Below are 21,592 nucleotides of genomic sequence, written 5' to 3' on the forward strand. Positions count from 1 at the left end.
AAAACTGAGATGAGGAGAACTTTTTTCACACAGATAGTGGTGAATCTCTGGAACCCTCTGCCACAGAGGGTAGTTGAGGCCAGTTCATTGGCTATATTTAAGAGGGAGTTAGATGTGGCCCTTGTGGCTAAGGGGATCAGGGGGTATGGAGAGAAGGCAGGTACGGGATACTGAGTTGGATGATCAGCCATGATCATATGGAATGGCAGGTGCAGGGCTGAAGGGTCTACTCCTGCACCTAATTTCTATGTTTCTACCAATGTAAGAAGATAGATAGATGATAGATAGATCTTATAGAGATACAAAATAGATAGATAGATAGACAGGATAGATAGCAGATAGATAGATAGATAGATAGGGGATAGATAGATAGATAGGGATCACAGATAGATAGATAGATAAGATAGAAATAGATAGATAGATACCGAGATAGAAGAACTTTTTTGTCATTCAGACTTAGTGGTGAATCTCTTGCAACTCTCATACATAGAGGGTACAATAGGCCAAACAACATTAAACACATATTAACATCCACCACAGTGAGTCCACCCAGCATCTCCTCACTGTGATGGAGGCAAAAGTCTTAGGTCGCAGTCTCTTCCCTCCTCTTCTCCCTCTGCGCTGGGGCGATACCCCCCCCCCCGGGCGATGTTAAGAACAGTCCCGCGGCTCAAACACCGCGGCCCGGGGTGGTTGAAGCTGCTACCCACTCCAGGTGGATGTTGGAAGAAACTGTAGATGCTGGTTTACACCGAAAATTATGGAGTAACTCAAAGCAACAGGCAGCATCTCTGGATAGAAGGAATGGATGACATTTCGGATCGAGACCCTTCCTCAGACACAGAAGGGCCTCGACTCGAAACGTCATCCATTCCTTCAATCCAGGGATGCTGCTGTTCTGCTGAGTGTCTAACTCCAGATAGCTACTAGGCCCCTTTGGAAGGGCTATTTACAGTCACCCATGTGAGAGCCAGCTGGACTCGCCTAAGCCCAGCAAGCCAAGGGTAGGAACAATGAACTGAAGATGCTGGTTAATGCACAAAAGGACGCAAAACGCTGGAGTAACTCAGCAGGTCAGGCAGCTTCACTGGAGACTTCTATGGATAGGTGACGTTTCTGGTCGAGACCCTTCTTCAGACCAGCCATGGTGGCAAGTTTTTTTTTTCCCTGAAGGATGTGAGTGTTTCGTAGAAGATCAGTTATTTGGAATAGCGATGCACCTCACGAAGCATGCAACATACAGGAAAATGGAAACAAACATATTCATCTTAAAATCAAACATTATTGCAAAGAAAACGCAGAGTGGGAGTAACTCAGTGGGTCAGTCGGAATCTCTGGAGTACATGGATAGGTGACGTTTCGGGTCGAGACTCTTCTTTTCGGGTCAGGAGTAGCCACCCTTCTTCCGCTACAATTGATTGTTACACATCCCGTTGCCTTCTCTCCATACCCCCTGATCCCTAAGCCACAAGGGCCACTTACTTAAATATAGCCAATGAACTGTTCAACTACCCTCTGTGGCAGAGAGTTCCAGAGATTCACCACCCGCTTATCCTTAATACCCCTTGTCCTGGACTTCCCCAACATCGGGTTGTACACATTTCTTTCCACTTAATCCAAAGCTTACAAGGGAGGAGAGTTATTCCGCCGTGATATTTGGGCTCGGGGAGTTCCGCTCAGTAACTTTTGTTTGATAACTCTTTTGCTTTTAGATGAGGCAAGTGAAGTGAACAAGGAGAGAAGAAAGCATAAACGAAAAGGCCAGCCAAAGAAAATTGTTCCCGACTACACCCGATTTATTGACGACGATGAGGAAACCGCAATAGGTGAGTCTGGTATTTTTCCACTTAAGCAGTATAAATATTGTGGACTTTTGGCATTCTTGAATGCTAGTATGTGTGCAGCACTGTGCATATGTTTGGTGAGAACAGGGTCGGATTTGGCTGCGTGCATGTGGTTAGTCAAATAGTATTCTATTTCTTTAGTTAAATACGGTTTACAAGTGTAAACAATTTTCTTTCGCAAGCTTCTAGCGCAGAGTAGACCATTCAACCTCTCGTGCCAGTCATTGAAATCATGGCAGGTACCCTTCTTTAGACTTTTGAGATACAGCGCGGAAACAGACGCTACGGCCCACCGCGTCCACTGTATGCCAATGGCTCTTAACCTTTTTGGCATACGTACGCGCATACGCGAACAAAATACTGTATGTGGTATGTATCTTTGTTATTAGGTTTCTAAAATGGGCTCAACAAATGAATTAATTACTTATGACCTCCTTCATGTCCCCCGGTAAAGTCCCAAACGATCCCCAGGTTAAGAAACACTGCCGTACGCTAACACAGGAACACTGCCGTACGCTAACACTATCCTACCATTAGGAACGATTTACCAAAATGTTACCAAAAGCCAATTAACCTACAAACCTGCACGTCTTTGCAGTGTGAGAGGAAACCGGAGCGCCCGGAGAAATTCCACGCAGTCACAGGGAGAACATGCAAACTCCGTACAGACAGCGCCTGGTCTCTGGCACCGTGAGGCAGCAGCTCTGACGCTGAGCCACCCCTCTTGATACTTTCCCGACTTGATTCCAACCCTTACTGAAAAACAAAAACCCCTTCAATCGCAGCCCTCAAATTTTTAATCGACTGAGCCAGCTGTGTGAGGGAGAATGAGTTTCAGATTTCCTCAATACTTATAATTCCATTAGTGCCAGGTCCGACATCTCCGACACACGTAAGTAGCCACAGATGACATGTCTCAAGAAGGGTCTTGACCCGAAACGCCACCCATTCTTCTCTCCTGAGACGCTGCCTGTCCTGCTGAGGTTCTCCGGCATTTTGTGTCTATCTTCGGCTTAAACCAACATCTGCAGATCCTTCCTACACATTTTGGCTGCTTCACTACGAAATCTCCTCAAGGTATGGCGACTTTGAAGAAGCTCTCTGATGAGAGAGTCTGAAGAAGGGTCTCGCCCCGAAACATCACCCGTTCCTTCTCTCCAGAGATGCTGCCTGGCTCGCTGAGCTACTCCAGCATTTTGTGTCTAACTTCGGTGTGGGTTTCAACACATTGCTTAAGTATGGGAATTTTATATAGTTTGCTGAATCCATTTCTATCTCACCAAATATAAAAATGTTCAGCAGGGTAGTAGATATTGATCAGAAACGGCAATTCAATGGGATTTTTGACTCAAGGACATAAAGAATTGGCAGCGACCCGATTGTTGTGTGGACTGAAATACTGAACATCATTGGTCACCAATACGGGATCCGTTCTGTCCTTGTCTGTTACATCCTTCTTCAGGATGTGAGCCTGTAAGCTTCAGGAAAGCGATGACACAAGGGAACGTGGAAGGTGTGTGTGTATACGTGCATGTTGGAGAATTGGATTATTAAGGCACGTGGGGAGCAGACATGGTGGCGATGTGGTGTTAAAATGGAGTCTCAAACATAATCGTATCCACAGTCTTAGAATAAAGGGGAGGCCATTTAAGACTGAGGTGAGAAAAAAACTTTTCACCCTGAGAGTTGTGAAGTTGTGGAATTCCCTGCCACAGAGGGCAGTGGAGGCCAAATCACTGGATGGATTTAAGAGAGTTAGATAGAGCTCTAGGGGTTAGTGGAATCAAGGGTTATGGGGAGAAGGCAGGCACGGGTTATTGATTGGGGATGATCAGCCTTGATCACAATGAATGGCGGTGGTGGCTCGAAGGGCCGAATGGCCTATTCCTGCACCTATTTTCTATGTTTCTATGTATTGAATGGCTGAGCAACGGCAAGGGGCTGATTGTCCATTTCCTTCTTGTTTTTTACTTACGTACAACCAGCTACTTGCTTCCTTTCCACAAACTAACCAGGTCCTTTCAGCTTATTGACCTGGTATCCAGTGTTGTGCGTAGTTTAAAGCTGAAATTGTGGAACAGCCGATTATTCCAATTCTGCATGGCACTAGTGGAATTCTTTGCCACAGACGGCTGTGGAGGCCACAAGTCAGTGGATATTTTTAAGGCAGAGATAGATAGCACGGGTGTCAGGGGTTATGGGGAGAAGACAGGAGAATGGGGTTAGGAGGGAGAGATAGATCAGCCGTGATTGAATGGCGGAGTAGACTTAAATGGGCAGAATGGCCTAATTCTGCTCCTATCACTTATGACCTTATTCTAAAATATCTGTGCTGACGTACTTAATGTTTTTAGTTTATTTTCGCATGTACTGAGCTACAGTGAAAAGCTTTTGTTGCGGTCAGCGGAAAGACTATACATTATACAAGGGTTTCGGCCCGAAACGTTGCCTATTTCCTTCGCTCCATAGATGCTGCTGCACCCGCTGAGTTTCTCCAGCACTTTTGTATACATTATACAATGTATAGTATACAAGACTATAGTATACAATGTATAGTATACAATCGAGCCGTCCACAGTGTACAGATACATGATAAAGGGAATACTGATTAGTGCAAGAGAAAGTCCGATTAAAGATAGTCCGAGGGACTCTAGTGAGGTAGATAGTAGGTCAGGACCGCTCTCTAGTTGGTGGTAAGAGGATTCAGATGCCTGGTAACAGCTGGGAAGAAACTGTCCCTGAATCTGGAGGTGTGTGTATTAGGCGGTTTCTTATGTTATATAATTGAAGAGGTGTTTCATTGTCTGAACTTTTTGGCATCGCATGAGAAAGTAAAAGGAACCGCAGGGATGCCAGATTTTTTCTTTTGTACTTCGAATGCGATAAAGATGTCACAACATGGGGACACGTACTTTTATAGTCGATCAGAAGCAGTGATTATTTATAAGGCCTTTACTTGCCTAAACTTTCAGTCTAATGAAGGGTTCTGATCCGAAACGTCACCCATCCTTTATCTCCATAGATACTGCCGGACCCGCTGAGTTACTCCAGCACTTTGTTTCTATCTTTGGTATTTGCCAGCATCTGCAGATACTTTCTACACAGTGTTTATTGATATTATTCCCTGCATATTTTGTTAGTCTAAACATTTCTCCGGATGCGGGACAAACACACATTACTCCCAGTTCAGGACAGGTAAAATGTTCTTGATTCTCATTTAAGGGAAGGGCTGACATAGTCATGCTTGCCCTGTAGGGTGAAAGGTGATGTTGAGAGCCTGTCCCACTGCGGCGACCTAATTGGCGAGCTTAGAAGAGTTCAGGAGAGTTTGAAAAAGTGTCATGTTGAAGACCTCCTTCGACTATGTAGAAGACCTCCTTCGACCTCCTTCAACTATGTTGAAGACTAGCTTCGGGAAAATTGGACTCCGAATAGTGGAGAGGGAAGACGACCTCTTTCGATCTCCATCGACCTCCCATCGACTATGTTAGAAACATAGAAACATAGAAATTAGGTGCAGGAGTAGGCCATTCGGCCCTTCGAGCCTGCACCGCCATTCAATATGATCATGGCTGATCATCCAACTCAGTATCCCGTACCTGCCTTCTCTCCATACCCCCTGATCGCCTTAGCCACAAGGGCCACATCTAACTCCCTCTTAAATATAGCCAATGAACTGTGGCCTCAACTACCCTCTGTGGCAGAGAGTTCCAGAGATTCACCACTCTCTGTGTGAAAAAAGTTCTTCTCATCTCGGTTTTAAAGGATTTCCCCCTTATCCTTAAGCTGTGACCCCTTGTCCTGGACTTCCCTAACATCGGGAGCAATCTTCCTGCATCTAGCCTGTCCAACCCCTTAAGAATTTTGTAAGTTTCTATAAGATCCCCTCTCAATCTCCTAAATTCTAGCGAGTACAAGCCGAGTCTATCCAGTCTTTCTTCATAAGACAGTCCTGACATCCCAGGAATCAGTCTGGTGAACCTTCTCTGCACTCCCTCTTTGGCAATAATGTCCTTTCTCAGATTTGGAGACCATGTTGAAGGCTATCTACGACGTCTACCTTCGACTACCTACGACTAACATGCCGACTACTACGACTTACTTTGACTAAACCTACGAGTAAAAAAATGTCGATTTTTTTTTCCACGGCGACCTTTTTTTACTCGCGGGCATTTTTCAGCATGTTGAAAAATACGCCGCAACCTAGCTGAGGCCTCGAGTACGCGGAGACCACCCTCGAGCATGAAGGAGAGTTACACAGACCTCCTAGGACCTCGTGTCAACCATGCTACGAGTATGAGTCGAGGGCAAACTCTTCCAAACTCGCCAATTAGGTCTCCGCAGTGGGACAGGCCCTTAAACAAAGTCGAGCAAGGTAAACTATTCTCAATGGCAAAGGATTCACATACCAGTGCACAGAGTTGAAAGTTAGGAACAGGAAAGATACTTTCTTTGCACAAAGGGTCGGCTCATGAGCAGCGTATTTGTGGTAAAAGGGGAGGAATTATTCACTTCATTGCAGGGAAACTAACAAGGAGGGTTTGGTTTGAAAGGGTAAGTGGGAAGAGCACAACAAACTGTGCAAGATCATTTGTGTAGGAAGGAACTGCAGATGCTGCTTTACACTGAAGGTAGGCAATCAGCGGGACCGGCAGCATCTCTGGAGAGAAGGAACGGGTGGGTGACACCCTTCTTGGTCCCTTCTCCATAATAAAGATAATTTAATGAAAATACGAGAATCTTTCAATTAAATATTTCCGAGTGAACGGTTTGATAGAGCTCTTAAAGATAGCGGAGTCAAGTTTCTTGACCACCCTATCTATCTGTGATCTATCTAGAATTTAGGAGATTGAGAGGGGATCTTATAGAAACTTACAAAATTCTTAAGGGGTTGGACAGGCTAAATGCAGGAAGATTGTTCCCGATGTTGGGGAAGTCCAGGACAAGGGGTCACAGCTTAAGGATAAGGGGGAAATCCTTTAAAACCGAGATGAGGAGAACTTTTTTCACACTGAGAGTGGTGAATCTCTGGAACTCTCTGCCGCAGAGGGTAGTTGAGGCCACAGTTCATTGGCTATATTTAAGAGGGAGTTAGATGTGGCCCTTGTGGCCAAGGGGATCAGAGGGTATGGAGAGAAGGCAGGTACGGGATACTGAGTTGATGATCAGCCATGATCATATTTGAATGGCGGTGCAGGCTCGAAGGGCCGAATGGCCTATTCCTGCACCTAATTTCTATGATAGGCAGTGGTGGCCAATTCTCCGGATACTTTCAAGAGAGAGCTAGATAAGGCTCTTAAAGATAGCGGAGTCAAGGGTTATGGGGAGAAGGCAGGAACGGGGTACTGATTGTGGATTATCAGCCATGATCACAGCGGTGCTGGCTCGAAGGGCTGAATGGCCTACTCCTGCACCTATTGTCTATTGACATCAAATCTAGTTGAGGAGATTAAGTGCCCTGCCCTCTTCCTTTCATTCTCATTTCAGAGTCATGAAGGTGATTAGTTAAATGTGTAGGGCAAGGGGGTGAAAGATTCATACTTGATATTGAAATATCTCCATGGTTCTCATCCTCAGAGTTCAGCAACCGGCCCAGCCCCTCCTTCGTCGTCACATCCCGGTCAGACACCTCCAGAGGGAGCGGGTCCATGGAGCCTACTCGTGGTGGGGATAATAGCCATGATATGCCAGCTGGCAACTCCGATCCATGGGCCATGCCAGTGGCCATGGGAGAATATCTACCAAAGGAGGAGGAGGAGAGTGCCCAGGATAGTCCGGCACAAAATGCTTCCAAGAGTCTTTCAAGAGGCACTAGGGAGGTCGGCCAGTATAGAAATTCTGTGTTTGGTTGCCATCAGCTAGAGGGAGATGTTGGGGATGATCTTGCTGCCAAATTCTTGGAGCTACAGCAGGAAGGTTTTCACATCCTGCACAGGGATTTGATGCAGCTGCAGGAAACCTTAGGAGAAGGGATCAGTAGCTTTTCCCGCAAACTAGCTAAGAGGCTGGTCAGAATGTCCAACCAAATGTCCATCTTGGTCGAGCTGCTGCGTAATATTAACACCGCGCTGGAGCCCAGTGCCTCGCCGCAGATTTCAGTCGCCTGTCAAACCACTGGCGAGGAGGTTGAGGACCCTTCCGAGACGGCTCCGGCCCACCCCACCACAGAACAAGTCGCGGACAGCATGGAGCCCAGCCCTCCCTCTCTGACCGCAGCCCTTAGGAAGCGACGTCCGCCTATGGTGACAAAGAGCGAAGAGAAACAATCGAAAGTAGTTAGAATGGGTGTTTGAGAGTGGACCGTTCCTTGACTGCTTGTCTTGAATGTTCAAATTGTTGCTCAGGCGAAGAAATCTGTATGATAACCAGTTATTTTAGCAGTTGTTTTTGTTGATACTTGTATCATTCGGGGAAGGGAAAGGTATTTTATTTGGTGAGGGAGTTTGGCCGTGTTTGCCCTATGGTGTTGGTGTTTTGTTGTGTGTTGAAAGCGGAGAAGGTGCAAGGATGCCTTTGTTGAGATCTCCAAACTGTTTGTTAGTTCACGGAATGAAATATCTCAGGACAAAGTTTGTTCACTTCTGTTTGAAGCTGTTGAGATTCTCTTTCCTATTAGAAGCCACTTCAATTTCCTTTTTTTTTTTAAATGGGGGACGGGTGGCGGGGTGAGGGAACTGTAAACGTGCAAAGTGCTCAAAAGGAAACCACAAGTATAACGCTCTTGGGCATTATCCCACAGAGAGGGCAGCGTGACTTGAAATGAGTAGTTTTACTGTCTGAACTGTGCCTGCGTTATAGAGATAATAAACAAGAGGGTGAATCGCCCATGTTGCACGTACAATTCTGGGGGACCCATTCCTTAGAAAAAGCCGCAAGATAAGCCTGGACTGTTGATAGATGTATGGAGCTTGGTGCAGGGAGAACGTTGGGGGGGGGGGAGGGGGGGCATAGAGAGAATAAGGGTGTGTAGAGAGTAAATGGGGTGTAAAAATGAAGAGCAAATAAATACCAGTTCTGTGTTTCCACATGTGAGACAATAAATAGCCCCCCCTATGCAATCCATTAGTTTTGTGTTATTTTTCTTCTCACACCATCCACATACAATGCATACGTACGCGTCCTCGGTGAACAGCGGAACAGAGCGGTTATTTCCAGTAGGAAATCCCAAGTGCCGATATAAGCAAGTGCCTGGCGTAATGTCTTGCATTCTTGGGACCGCAATGAGCCTTCACATAAACACAGCAAGCGGGCAGCACGGTGGCACAGCTGCAGAGCCAGCGACCCGGGTTTGATCCTGACTACGGGTGCAAGCCTGTGCGGAGTTTGTACGTTCTCGCTGTGACCTACATGGGTTTCCTCCGAGATCTCCAGCCTCCCGCACTCCACAAAGACTGACAGGTTTGTAGGTTAATTGGCTTGGTATAAATGTAAAATTGTCCCGAGCGTGTGTAGAATGGCGTTCGTGTGCGGGGGGTCGCTGGTTGTGATGATTCGGTGAGCCAAAGGGCCTGTTGTCCAGGACAAGGGGTCACAGCTTAAGGATAAGGGGGAAATCCTTTAAAACCGAGATGAGAAGAACTTTTTTCACACAGAGAGTGGTGAATCTCTCGAACTCTCTGCCACAGAGGGTAGTTGAGGCCAGTTCATTGGCTATATTTAAGAGGGAGTTAGATGTGGCCCTTGTGGCTAAGGGGATCAGGGGGTATGGAGAGAAGGCAGGTACGGGATACTGAGTTGGATGATCAGCCATGATCATATTGAATGGCGGTGCAGGCTCGAAGGGCCGAATGGCCTACTCCTGCACCTAATTTCTATGTCTATGTTTTGTATGTTTCCATGCTGTATCTCTAAACTAAAGTAGTAGTAACTCAGCTGGTGAGGTAGCATCTATGGAGAGAAGGGATTGGCGATGTTTCGGGTCTCGTCTGAGTTAAGGGCCCGTCCCACTTTCATGACCTAATTCACGGCCTCTGCCGAGTTTGCCCTTATACTTGCAGCATGGTCGTAGGTAGGTCGCGATGCTCGTCGTAGGTACTCGTGGCATCAAGTAGGTCGGGGCGTTTTTTCAACAAGATGAAAAATGTCCACGAGTAAAAAAGGTCGTGAATTAGGTTGTGAAAGTGGGACAGTTGGCTTTCATAGCAAGAGGATTTGAGTATAGGAGCAGGGAGGTTCTACTGCAGTTGTACAGGGTCTTGGTGAGACCCCACCTGGAGTATTGCGTGCAGTTTTGGTCTCCAAATCTGAGGAAGGACATTATTGCCATAGAGGGAGTGCAGAGAAGGTTCACCAGACTGATTCCTGGGATGTCAGGACTGTCTTATGAAGAAAGACTGGATAGACTTGGTTTATACTCTCTAGAATTTAGGAGTTTGAGAGGGGATCTTATAGAAACTTACAAAACTCTTAAGGGGTTGGACAGGCTAGATGCAGGAAGATTGTTCCCGATGTTGGGGAAGTCCAGGACAAGGGGTCACAGCTTAAGGATAAGGGGGAAATCCTTTACAACCGAGATGAGAAGAACTTTTTTCACACAGAGAGTGGTGAATCTCTGGAACTCTCTGCCACAGAGGGTAGTTGAGGCCAGTTCATTGGCTATATTTAAGAGGGAGTTAGATGTGTCCCTTGTGGCCAAGAGGATCAGAGGGTATGGAGAGAAGGCGGGTACGGGATACTGAGTTGGATGATCAGCCATGATCATATTGAATGGCGGTGCAGGCTCGAAGGGCCGAATGGCCTCTACTCCTAATTTCTATGTTTCTATGACATTACTCCAGCATTTTTTGTCCACCGATTTAACCAGCATCAGCAGTTCCTTCTTGAACTAATGTAGCAGTTAATGCATAGACACAATAGGGCACTGTGTAAATCTGTGGTTTACAAAGGAGCTATTTAGTGAAGGAGAAGAAACACTCAGTAGGGGATAGAAACATAGAAAATAGGTGCAGGAGTAGAGGCCATTCGGCCCTCCGAGCCTGCACCGCCATTCAATATGATCATGGCTGATCATCCAACTCAGTATCCTGTACCTGCCTTCTCTCCATATCTCCTGATCCCTTTAGCCACAAGGGCCACATCTAAGTCCCTCTTGATATCACCTATGATAGAAAGATAGACAATAGGTGCAGGAGTAGAGGCCATTCGGCCCTTCGAGCCTGCACCGCCATTCAATATGATCATGGCTGATCATCCAACTCAGTATCCCATCCCTGCCTTCTCTCCATACCCCTTGATCCCTTTAGCCACATCTAACTCCCTCTTAAATATAGCCAATGAACTGTGGCCTCAACCACCTTCTGTGGCAGAGAATGTGTGAAAAATGTTTTTTTCATCTCGGTCCTAAAAGATTTCCTCCTTATCCTTAAACTGTGTGTGTGGCCCCTTGTTCTGGACTTCCCCAACATCGGGAACAATCTTCCTGCATCTAGCCTGTTCAACCCCTTAAGAATGTTGTAAGTTTCTATAAGATCCCCCCCTAAATCTTCTAAATTCTAGCGAGTACAAGCCGAGTCTATCCAGTCTTTCTTCATATGAAAGTCCTGACATCCCAGGAATCAGTCTGGTGAACCTTCTCTGTACTCCCTCTATGGCAAGAATGTCTTTCCTCAGATTTGGCTCAGGATTGCCTTCAAACCTCGTGGAAATGCAACACACAATTGGGATGAAGTCGTCTGCATGTTGGGGGAGAGGCGAGGGTGCCTTAAAGACAAAATCAAATAACAAAATGAGGAAGGCAATGCTGGGTCCATCAAGGTACTCGCCTCCCCACCATCAACGGGGTAGATAGCAAACTCCTCCCTCATAAAGGCTGGTCACCCTGCCCACCCTCATCTCACTCTTGCCATCGGGTAGAAGTTACAGGAGTCTTAAACCCATGATCTCCAGATTCTTGCCAACAACCATCAGGCTACTGAATAAGTCAAGTCAAGAGAGTTTATTGTCATGTGGCCCAGATGTGTGTACCAGAATGATTCCTGGGATGGCAGGACATTCATATGAAGAAAGACTGGATAGACTCGGCTTGTACTCGCTAGAATTTGGAAGATTGAGGGGGGATCTTATAGAAACTTACAAAATTCTTAAGGGGTTGGACAGGCTAGATGCAGGAAGATGTTGGGGAAGTCCAGAACAAGGGGTCACAGTTTAAGGATAAGGGGGAAGTCTTTTAGGATCGAGATGAGAAAAAAAATGTTCACACAGAGAGTGGTGAATCTGTGGAATTCTCTGCTACAGAAAGTAGTTGAGGCCACACAGTTCATTGGCTATATTTAAGAGGGAGTTAGATGTGGCTAAAGGGATCAGGGGGTATGGAGAGAAACATAGAAATTAGGTGCAGGAGTAGGCCATTCGGCCCTTCGAGCCTGCACCGCCATTCAATATGATCATGGCTGATCATCCAACTCAGTATCCCGTACCTGCCTTCTCTCCATACCCCCTGATCGCCTTAGCCACAAGGGCCACATCTAACTCCCTCTTAAATATAGCTATATAGAAGGCAGGGATGGGATACTGAGTTGGATGTTCAGCCTTGATCATATTGAATGGCGGTGCAGGCTCGAAGGGCCGAATGGCCTCTACTCCTGCACCTATTTTCTATGTTTCTATGTCATGTGTCCCAGATAGGACAATGAAATTCTCGCTTGCTGCACCACAACAGCCGTAGCAACTCGGGGCATCAGGTAAGTCGGGACGTTTTTTCAACATGTTGAAAAATATTCACGAATTTAAAAAAATAGCCCCGAGTACCTACGGCTGGCTATTACCGTAATTCTCCGAGTTTGAATCAAGGGGAAAACTCAGGAGAATTCATGAGTAACTCTGCAAAGTGGGACAGGCCCTTTATGCTCTTCCATGTCAAATATCTAATTTCAAGTTCAAGTTCAAGTTCCAGTGAGTTTATTGTCATGTGTCCCTGTATAGGACAATGAAATTCTTGCTTTGCTTCAGCACACAGAACATAGTAGGCATTTACTACAAAACAGATCAATGTGTCCATATACTATAATATAAATATATACACACATGAATAAATAAAATGATAAAGACCAAATCACAGATGATAGTTTATTAATAATCAAAGTTTTGTCCGAGCCAGGTTTAATAGCCTGATGGCTGTGGGGAAGTAGCTATTACTGAACCTGGACGTTGCAGTCTTCAGGCTCCTGTACCTTCTACCTGAAGGTAGCAGGGAGATGAGTGTGTGGCCAGGATGGTGTGTGGGTCCTTGATGATACTGCCGGCCTTTTTGAGGCAGCGACTGCGATAGATCCCCTCGTTGGAAGGGAGGTCAGAGCCGATGATGGACTGGGCAGTGTTGACTACTTTTTGTAGTCTTTTCCTTTCCAGCGAATAAAAGATTGAAAACTAATCTTGAACCGTGGAGGGTTTGCAGTATTTGAACAGCCCGCAAATGCTGCTCGTTCCAGACTAAGGTTCCTGTGGAGCACAGTTCAACATGTGTGCAGATAGAAACATAGAAACATAGAAATTAGGTGCAGGAGTAGGCCATTCGGCCCTTCGAGCCAACACCACCATTCAATATGATCATGGCTGATCATCCAACTCAGTATCCCGTACCTGCCTTCTCTCCATACCCCCTGATCCCCTTAGCCACAAGGGCCACATCTAACTCCCTCTTAAATATAGCCAATGAAGTGGCCTCAACTACCCTCTGTGGCAGAGAGTTCCAGAGATTCACCACTCTCTGCGTGAAAAAAGTTCTTCTCATCTCGGTTTTAAAGGATTTCACCTTATCCTTAAGCTGTGACCCCTTGTCCTGGACTTCCCTAACATCGGGAACAATCTTCCTGCATCTAGCCTGTCCAACCCCTTAAGAATTTTGTAAGTTTCTATAAGATCCCCTCTCAATCTTCTAAATTCTAGAGAGTATAAACCAAGTCTATCCAGTCTTTCTTCATAAGACAGTCCTGACATCCCAGGAATCAGTCTGGTGAACCGTCTCTGCACTCCCTCTATGGCAATAATGTCCTTCCTCAGATTTGGAGACCAAAACTGTACGCAATACTCCAGGTGTGGTCTCACCAAGACCCTGTACAACTGCAGTAGAACCTCTCTGCTCCTATACTCAAATCCTTTTGCAATGAAAGCTAACATACCATTCGCTTTCTTTACTGCCTGCCAGAAGTTAAGACCCAGGGGAAGCCAGGGATAAACAAACCCTTTGGAGCTTGGTGATCCTGTGTTTGCGAAAGAATGGATTTGGCATGGTGCCTGCTTTGCCAGCACAGCTGCTGCCTGCTTTGTACAGTTCAACACTATGAACAACCTTATGATGTCAATCGCTGTAACCAGTGAAGGTCAAATGCTAGTTTGTTTGTCTATTGCGTCCTATTTGCACTTATCACTCAACTCCAAATTCTGAATCTGACCTTTCTGTCCTGGGCCTCCTCCATGGCCAGGGTGAGTCCCACCGCAAATTGGAGGAGCAGCATCTCATATTTCGCTTGGGCAGTGGTATGAACATTGACTTCTCCAATTTCAGGTAGTCCCTCTTTCCCCTCTCCTTCCCAGCTCTCCCACTGTCTCCGCCTCTTCCTTTCTATGGAGCGAAGGAAATAGGTAACGTTTCGTGCCGAAACCCTGAAGGAAATAGGTAACGTTTCGTGCCGAAACCCGGAAGGGTTTCGGCCCGAAACGTTGCCTATTTCCTTCAGGATTTCGGCCCGAAACGCTGCCCATTTCCTTCAGGATTTCGGCCCGAAACGTTGCCTATTTCCTTCAGGGTTTCGGCCCGAAACGTTGCCCCAATTCCTTCGCTCCGTAGATGCTGCCTCACCCGCTGAGTTTCTCCAGCATTTTTGTCTACCTTCGATTTTTCCAGCGTCTGCAGTTCCTTCTTAAACACACTGCTCCAAATCACTTAACCACTTCATCTCCCGTATCCGTCGTTCAAGATGTGGAGTCTTGTACATCGGCGAGACCAAACGTAGACTGGGCCATCGTTTCGCTGAATACCTCCGCTCAGTCCAACCTGAACCAACCTAATCTCCCAGTTGCCAAACAATTTAACTCCCCCTCCCATTCCCACACTGACCTTCCTGTCCTTGGCCTCCTCCATTGTCAGAGTGAGGCCCAGCGCAAATTGGAGGAACAGCACCTCATATGGGGAGGGGGGAGATTGCAACCTTCACGTGGTCCGTCCTGTTTCAACGAATGCAATCTACCGGGCATGCACAATCAAATAAGATCAAATAGAAACATAGAAATTAGGTGCAGGAGTAGAGGCCATTTGGCCCTTCGAGCCTGCACTGCCATTCAATATGATCATGGCTGATCATCCAACTCAGTATCCCGTCCCTGCCTTCTCTCCATACCCTCTGATCCCCTTAGCCACAAGGGCCACATCTAACTCCCTCTTAAATATAGCCAATGAACTGTGGCCTCGACTACCCTCTGTGGCAGAGAGTTCCAGAGATTCACCACTCTCTGTGTGAAAAAAGTTCTTCTCATCTCAGTTTTAAAGGATTTCCCCCTTATCCTTAAGCTGTGTGACCCCTTGTCCTGGACTTCCCCAACATCGGGAACAATCTTCCTGCATCCAGCCTGTCCAACCCCTTAAGAATTTTGTAAGTTTCTATAAGATCCCCTCTCAGTCTCCTAAATTCTAGAGAGTATAAACCAAGTAGATCTAGTCTTTCTTCATAAGACAGTCCTGACATCCCAGGAATCAGTCTGGTGAACCTTCTCTGTACTCCCTCTATGGCAATAATGTCCTTCCTCAGATTTGGAGACCAAAACTGTACGCAATACTCCAGGTGTGGTCTCACCAAGACCCTGTACAACTGCAGTAGAACCTCCCTGCTCCTATACTCAAATCCTCTATGGATAAATCCTCTACTCAAAACCTTCTCTGCACTCCTTCTATGGCAAGAATGTCTTACAATGTCCTACAACTTTAGGCTGTGCCCGCTATATGCAAGAAGACGAAACACCTCATGTTTCGCTTGGGCTTACAAATTATGAATTTGATTTCTCTAACCTCAAGTAACCCCTGCACTCCCTCTTTCTCTCCATCCCAACCCCCCCTCCCCCCCCCTCCCAATCCTGATCTCATCCAACAAACAGCTAACGTTGGTGAGACCCAGCGTGCGTTTGGCGATCGCTTCGCCCAACACCTCCGCTCGGTCCGCAATAACCAACCTGATCTCCTGGTAGCTCAGCACTTCAACTGTTTCCGCGCTGTACCTCGAAAACTAAACTAAACTAATACTCCAAATGCGGTCTGACCAGCCTTGTAGAGCCTCAGCATTGCATCCTAAGAGTGGAGGCCCAGCAGGCAACAATATCATTCCATGCAAAAGAAAAGCATCAATCTCATGCGGGCTATAGATTAGAGTCATACTATTGCTCTGCTCAACGGCTTAATAGAGAGCTCTCTCCCTCTGTCTCTCCCTCTGTCTCTCCCTCTGTCTCTGTCTCTCCCCTCTCCCTCTCCCTCTCCCTCTGTCTCTCCCTCTGTCTCTCCCTCTGTCTCTCCCTCTGTCTCTCTCTCCCTCTCCCTCTGTCTTTCCCTCCCCCTCTCCCTCTATCCCCCCTCTATCTCTCTCCCTCCCTCCCTCCCTCTCTCTCCCCCTCTCTCTCGTCTGAAGAAGGGTCTCGTGCTGAAATGTTGCCAATTCCTTCTCTCCACAGATGCTGCCTCTCTCTCTCTCTCCTCTCTCTCTCTCTCTACCTCTCTCTCTCTCTCTCTCTCTCTCTCCCTCTCTCTCTCTCTCTCTCTCTCTCTGTCTCTCTCCCTCTGTCTCTCTCTCTCTGTCCCTCTCTCCCTCCCTCTCTCCCTCTCCCTCTCCCTCTCCCTCTCTCTCTCTCCCTCCTTCTCTCTCCCTCCCTCCCTCCCCCCCTCTCACCCCCTCTCTCATCTGAAGAAGGGTCTTGAGCCGAATTGTTGCCAATTCCTTGCCAATTCCTTACTCTCTCCACAGATGCTGCCTCTCCCTGCTGAGTTACTCCCACATTTTGTGTCTACCTCTCTATCAACTCTCCCTCTCCCCCCCTCCCCCTCCCCCTCCCCCCCCCCCGCCCCCTCCTCCTCCCCCCTCCCCCCTCTCTCCCCCTCCCCCCCCCTCTCCCTCTCCCTCTCCCTCCCCCCTCGCTCTTTAAACCTTTTTCAACCAGTCTCTGTCTCTCACTGACTATGTCACAACGAATGTAGACAAAAAGTGCTGGAGAAACTCAGCGGGACGGGCAGCATCTATGGAGCGAAGGAATAGGTGACATTTCGGGTCGAGACCCTTCCTTCCGACTGTTGGGGGGCTGGGGGAAATCCAGGAAAATGGGGAAAAGCAGGAACGGAGTCAGGGGGTTATGGGGAGACAGGGGACTGCCTTAGGAACGGGGTACTGATTGGGGACGATCAGCCATGATCACATTGAATGGCGGATGGTGCAGGCTCGAAGGGCCGAATGGCCTCTACTCCTGCACCTATTGTCTATGTTTCTATAACATATTCTTGTTACAACACAACAGGATTAGCATTCAGGGTTACACAAAAAAGCTGGAGAAACTCAGCGGGTGCAGCAGCATCTATGGAGCGAAGGAAATAGGCAACGTTTCGTCCCGAAACGTTGCCTATTTCCTTCGCTCCATAGATGCTGCTGCACCCGCTGAGTTTCTCCAGCTTTTTTGTGTCACCTTCGATTCTCCAGCATCTGCAGTTCCTTCTTAAACACAGGATTAGCATTCATCTTTTTTGCTTTAGTATGAAATGCATTCAGGCCACGGGGTATTTGCTTTCCCCATGGCTGCACAATTGGAGACAAGCTGTGCGCTGCACTCAGCTACACTACTTTCTCCCTAATTACATCTACTCTGCTTCAGAATGCTCCTTTGGAGCGGCACGGCGGCGCAGCGGGTGGAGCTGCTGCCTCACAGCGTCAGGGACCCGGGTTTCCATCCTGACCACGGGTGCTCTCTGTACGGAGCTTGCACGCTCTCCCCTTGGGTTTTCTCCGGGCGCTCCGGTTTCCTCCCGCACTCCAAAGGCGTACAAACCTGTTGGTTAATTGGCAAACAAGAATTTTGTTGTCCTATCTGGGACATAGAAACATAGAAACATAGAAATTAGGTGCAGGAGTAGGCCATTCGGCCCTTCGAGCCTGCACCGCCATTCAATATGATCATGGCTGATCATCCAACTCAGTATCCCGTACCTGCCTTCTCTCCATACCCCCTGACATGACAATAAACTCTCTTGACTTGACCATCGACTCCACAGTCAAAAAGGCCCAACAGAGGATGTACTTCCTACAGCAGCTGAGGAAGCACAATCTGCCACAATCAGGCAATGATGGTCCAATTCTACACGGCCATCGTAGAGTCTGTCCTCACCTTCTCCATCATGGTCTGGTTTGGCTCAGCCACCAAGCATGACATCCGGAGGCTGCAGCGAGTCGTCCGATCAGCAGAGAAGATTATCGGCTGCAACCTTCCCTCCATTGACGAACTGTACACTGCAAGGGCCAGGAAGCGAGCGGGCAAGATCATCTCCGACCCCTCTCACCCTGGCCACAAACTCTTTGAATCACTTCCCTCTAGAAGGCGACTCCGGACTGTCAAAGCTGCCACAGCCAGACGTAAAAACAGTTTTTATCCACGAGTAGTTACTCTACTCAACAGCCAGAAATCTGTAGCCTCCCTTGGATCTGGTATTTTGTTGGTTCACATGTTTGATCAATGGTGTTTTATCATTCATGTTTTATTATTATTGATGTTTAGTGTTTTCTGAGTCATTCGGAACTGTCACTGTATGTCATGTTGTTACTTGTGGGCGGAGCACCAAGGCAAATTCCTTGTATGTGAATACTTGGCCAATAAAGTTACTTGCTTTCTAGTTCCTAGTTCTCCGTACAGACAGCACCTGTAGTCAGGATCAGACGTGTGTCTCTGACCAGGGAGGTAGCAACTGTATCGCTGCGCCATTTTGTGCCCCCCCCCCCCCTTCCCCCCCCCATAAAATAAAACAGGCTATTTATCAAATGCAAACTTGAGATTGCTGCAGGCAGTCTTCTTTTCGTCTTGGGTAACTGTTTTTTTATTCTTGGTGGGCGGGACCTCTGCGGATGGCGGGACTGTCATTTGCTGAGAGAATGGAGCGGCTGGGCTTGCACACTCTGGAATTTAGAAGGATGAGAGGGGATCTTATTGAAACATATGAGATTATTAAGGGATTGGACACGCTAGAGGCAGGAAACATGTTCCCGATGTTGGGGGACTCCAGAACCAGGGGCCACACACACAGTTTAAGAATAAGGGGCTGGCCATTTAGTCAAGTTGAGATGTGGAATAACTTTATTTCTATAGCACATTTAAAAAACAACTCTCGTTGGCCAAAGTGCTTTACATTGGTGGAGTTACATTTCGAACGGAGACGAGGAACAACTTTTTCACCCAGAGAGTTGTGAGTCTGTGGAATTCTCTGCCTCAGAAGGCGGTGGAGGCCGGTTCTCTGGATGCTTTCAAGAGAGAGCTAGATAGGGCTCTTAAACATAGTGGAGTCATAGAGAAACATAGAAAATAGGTGCAGGAGTAGGCCATTCGGCCCTTTGAGCCTGCACCGCCATTCAATATGATAATAATGATAATAAATTTTATTTATGGGCGCCTTTCAAGAGTCTCAAGGACACCTTACAAAAATTTAGCAGGTAGAGGAAAAACATGTAAGGGGAATGAAATAAATAGTCGAGACATGACTAGTACACAAAGTAAAGACAGAATTCAATACAAAACACAATATGAGGCAATTAATGCACAGATGAAAAGGGAGGGGGACGTGGGGCTAAGGATAGGCAGAGGTGAAGAGATGGGTCTTGAGGCGGGACTGGAAGATGGTGAGGGACACGGAATTGCGGATCAGTTGGGGGAGGGAGTTCCAGAGCCTGGGATCTGCCCTGGAGAAGGCTCTGTCCCCAAAACTGCGGAGGTTGGACTTGTGGATGGAGAGGAGACCGGCTGATGTGGATCTGAGGCACCGTGAGGGTTGGTAGGGGGAGAGGGGGTCAGTGAGATATGGGGGGGACAGATGGTGGAGGGCTTTGTAGGTGAGGACCAGGATTTTGTAGGTGATCCGGTGGGAGATGGGAAGCCAGTGAAGTTGTTTTGAGGACTGGAGTGATGTGATGCCAGGCTCATGGCTGATCATCCAACTCTGTATCCCATCCCTGCCTTCTCTCCATACCCCCTGATCCCTTTAGCCACAAGGGCCACATCTAACTCCCTCTTAAATATAGCCAATGAACTGTGTGTGGCCTCAACTACCTTCTGTGGCAGAGAATTCCACAGATTCAGGGGATACGGGGAGAAGGCAGGAACGGGTGCTGTCTGTACGGAGAACTAGGAACTAGAAAGCAAGTAACTTTATTGGCCAAGTATTCACATACAAGGAATTTGCCTTGGTGCTCCGCCCACAAGTAACAACATGACATACAGTGACAATCATAACAATGATTGGGGATGATCAGCCATGATCACATTGAATGGCGGTGCAGGCTCAAAGGGCCGAATGGCCTCTACTCCTGCACCTATTTTCTATTTTTCTATGTTTCTCTATGACTCCGCTATCTAGCTCTCTCTTGAAAGCATCCAGAGAACCGGCCTCCACCGCCTTCCGAGGCAGAGAATTCCACAGACTCACAACTCTCTGGGTGAAAAAGTTGTTCCTCGTCTCCGTTCTAAATGTAGCTCCACCAATGTAAAGCACTTTGGCCGAATGGCCTCTACTCCTGCACCTATTGTCTATTGTCTACTGATTCAGTCTTCTTCTCTTTCCTCCTAGATAATTATGTTGCCTGGGCTCAGTGCGGCAGGAAGATGTGTGGGAAGTGGAGACGGCTGAAAGACAATGTGGATCCAGCCACCCTGGCAAAGGACTGGACTTGTAGTCAGAACCCAGGTACAGAGAAATCTTCCCACAATAAGCAGGGCAATGCTATTGTCCTTGTTCGCCCGCCTTTCCCAGGAGTCGCCCGCTAAATTGTGGTCACAGTGGCGCAGTGGTAGAGTTATAATAATAATAATAATAAGGAAAAGCAGACTATTATCTAAATGGTGGCCGATTGGGAAAGGGGGAGATGCAGCGAGACCTGGGTGTCATGGTACACCAGTCATTGAAGGTAGGCATGCAGGTGCAGCAGGCAGTAAAGAAAGCGAATGGTATGTTAGCTTTCATTGCAAAAGGATTTGAGTATAGGAGCAGAGAGGTTCTACTGCAGTTGTACAGGGTCTTGGTGAGACCACACCTGGAGTATTGCGTACAGTTTTGGTCTCCAAATCTGAGGAAGGACATTATTGCCATAGAGGGAGTGCAGAGACGGTTCACCAGACTGATTCCTGGGATGTCAGGACTGTCTTATGAAGAAAGACTGGATAGAGTTGGGATATACTCTCTAGAATTTAGAAGATTGAGAGGGGATCTTATAGAAACTTACAAAATTCTTAAGGGGTTGGACAGGCTAGATGTAGGAAGATTGTTCCCGATGTTAGGGAAGTCCAGGACAAGGGGTCACAGCTTAAGGATAAAGGGGAAATCCTTTAAAACCGAGATGAAAAGAACTTTTTTCACGCAGAGAGTGGTGAATCTCTGGAACTCTCTGCCACAGAGGGTAGTTGAGGCCACAGTTCATTGGCTATATTTAAGAGGGAGTTGAGATGTGGCCCTTGTGGCTAAGGGGATCAGGGGGTATGGAGAGAAGGCAGGTACGGGATACTGAGTTGGATGATCAGCCATGATCATA

At 47.3% G+C, this 21,592-nt stretch overlaps 1 protein-coding gene across 7 annotated transcripts in view; it reads left to right on the forward strand.

Annotated features, from left to right (window-relative positions):
• The window catches only part of LOC129715368 (zinc finger CW-type PWWP domain protein 1-like), a 117,394-nt gene that overhangs the window by 55,999 nt on the left and 39,803 nt on the right, over positions 1-21,592 (forward strand). For 5 of the 7 annotated variants that reach the window (XM_055665244.1, XM_055665242.1, XM_055665247.1 and 2 more), the window contains 2 exons: positions 1,713-1,826; positions 20,635-20,751. In XM_055665244.1, the coding sequence (XP_055521219.1) occupies positions 1,713-1,826; positions 20,635-20,751 (231 nt within the window). Of the gene's footprint in view, positions 1-1,712; positions 1,827-7,421; positions 9,302-20,634; positions 20,752-21,592 lie in introns of those variants that run through there. The other 2 variants (XM_055665248.1, XM_055665243.1) reach the window with 2 other exon arrangements.

This window comes from Leucoraja erinacea, unplaced genomic scaffold (assembly GCF_028641065.1).
Source record: "Leucoraja erinacea ecotype New England unplaced genomic scaffold, Leri_hhj_1 Leri_113S, whole genome shotgun sequence".
Taxonomy (NCBI): Eukaryota; Metazoa; Chordata; class Chondrichthyes; order Rajiformes; family Rajidae; genus Leucoraja; species Leucoraja erinaceus.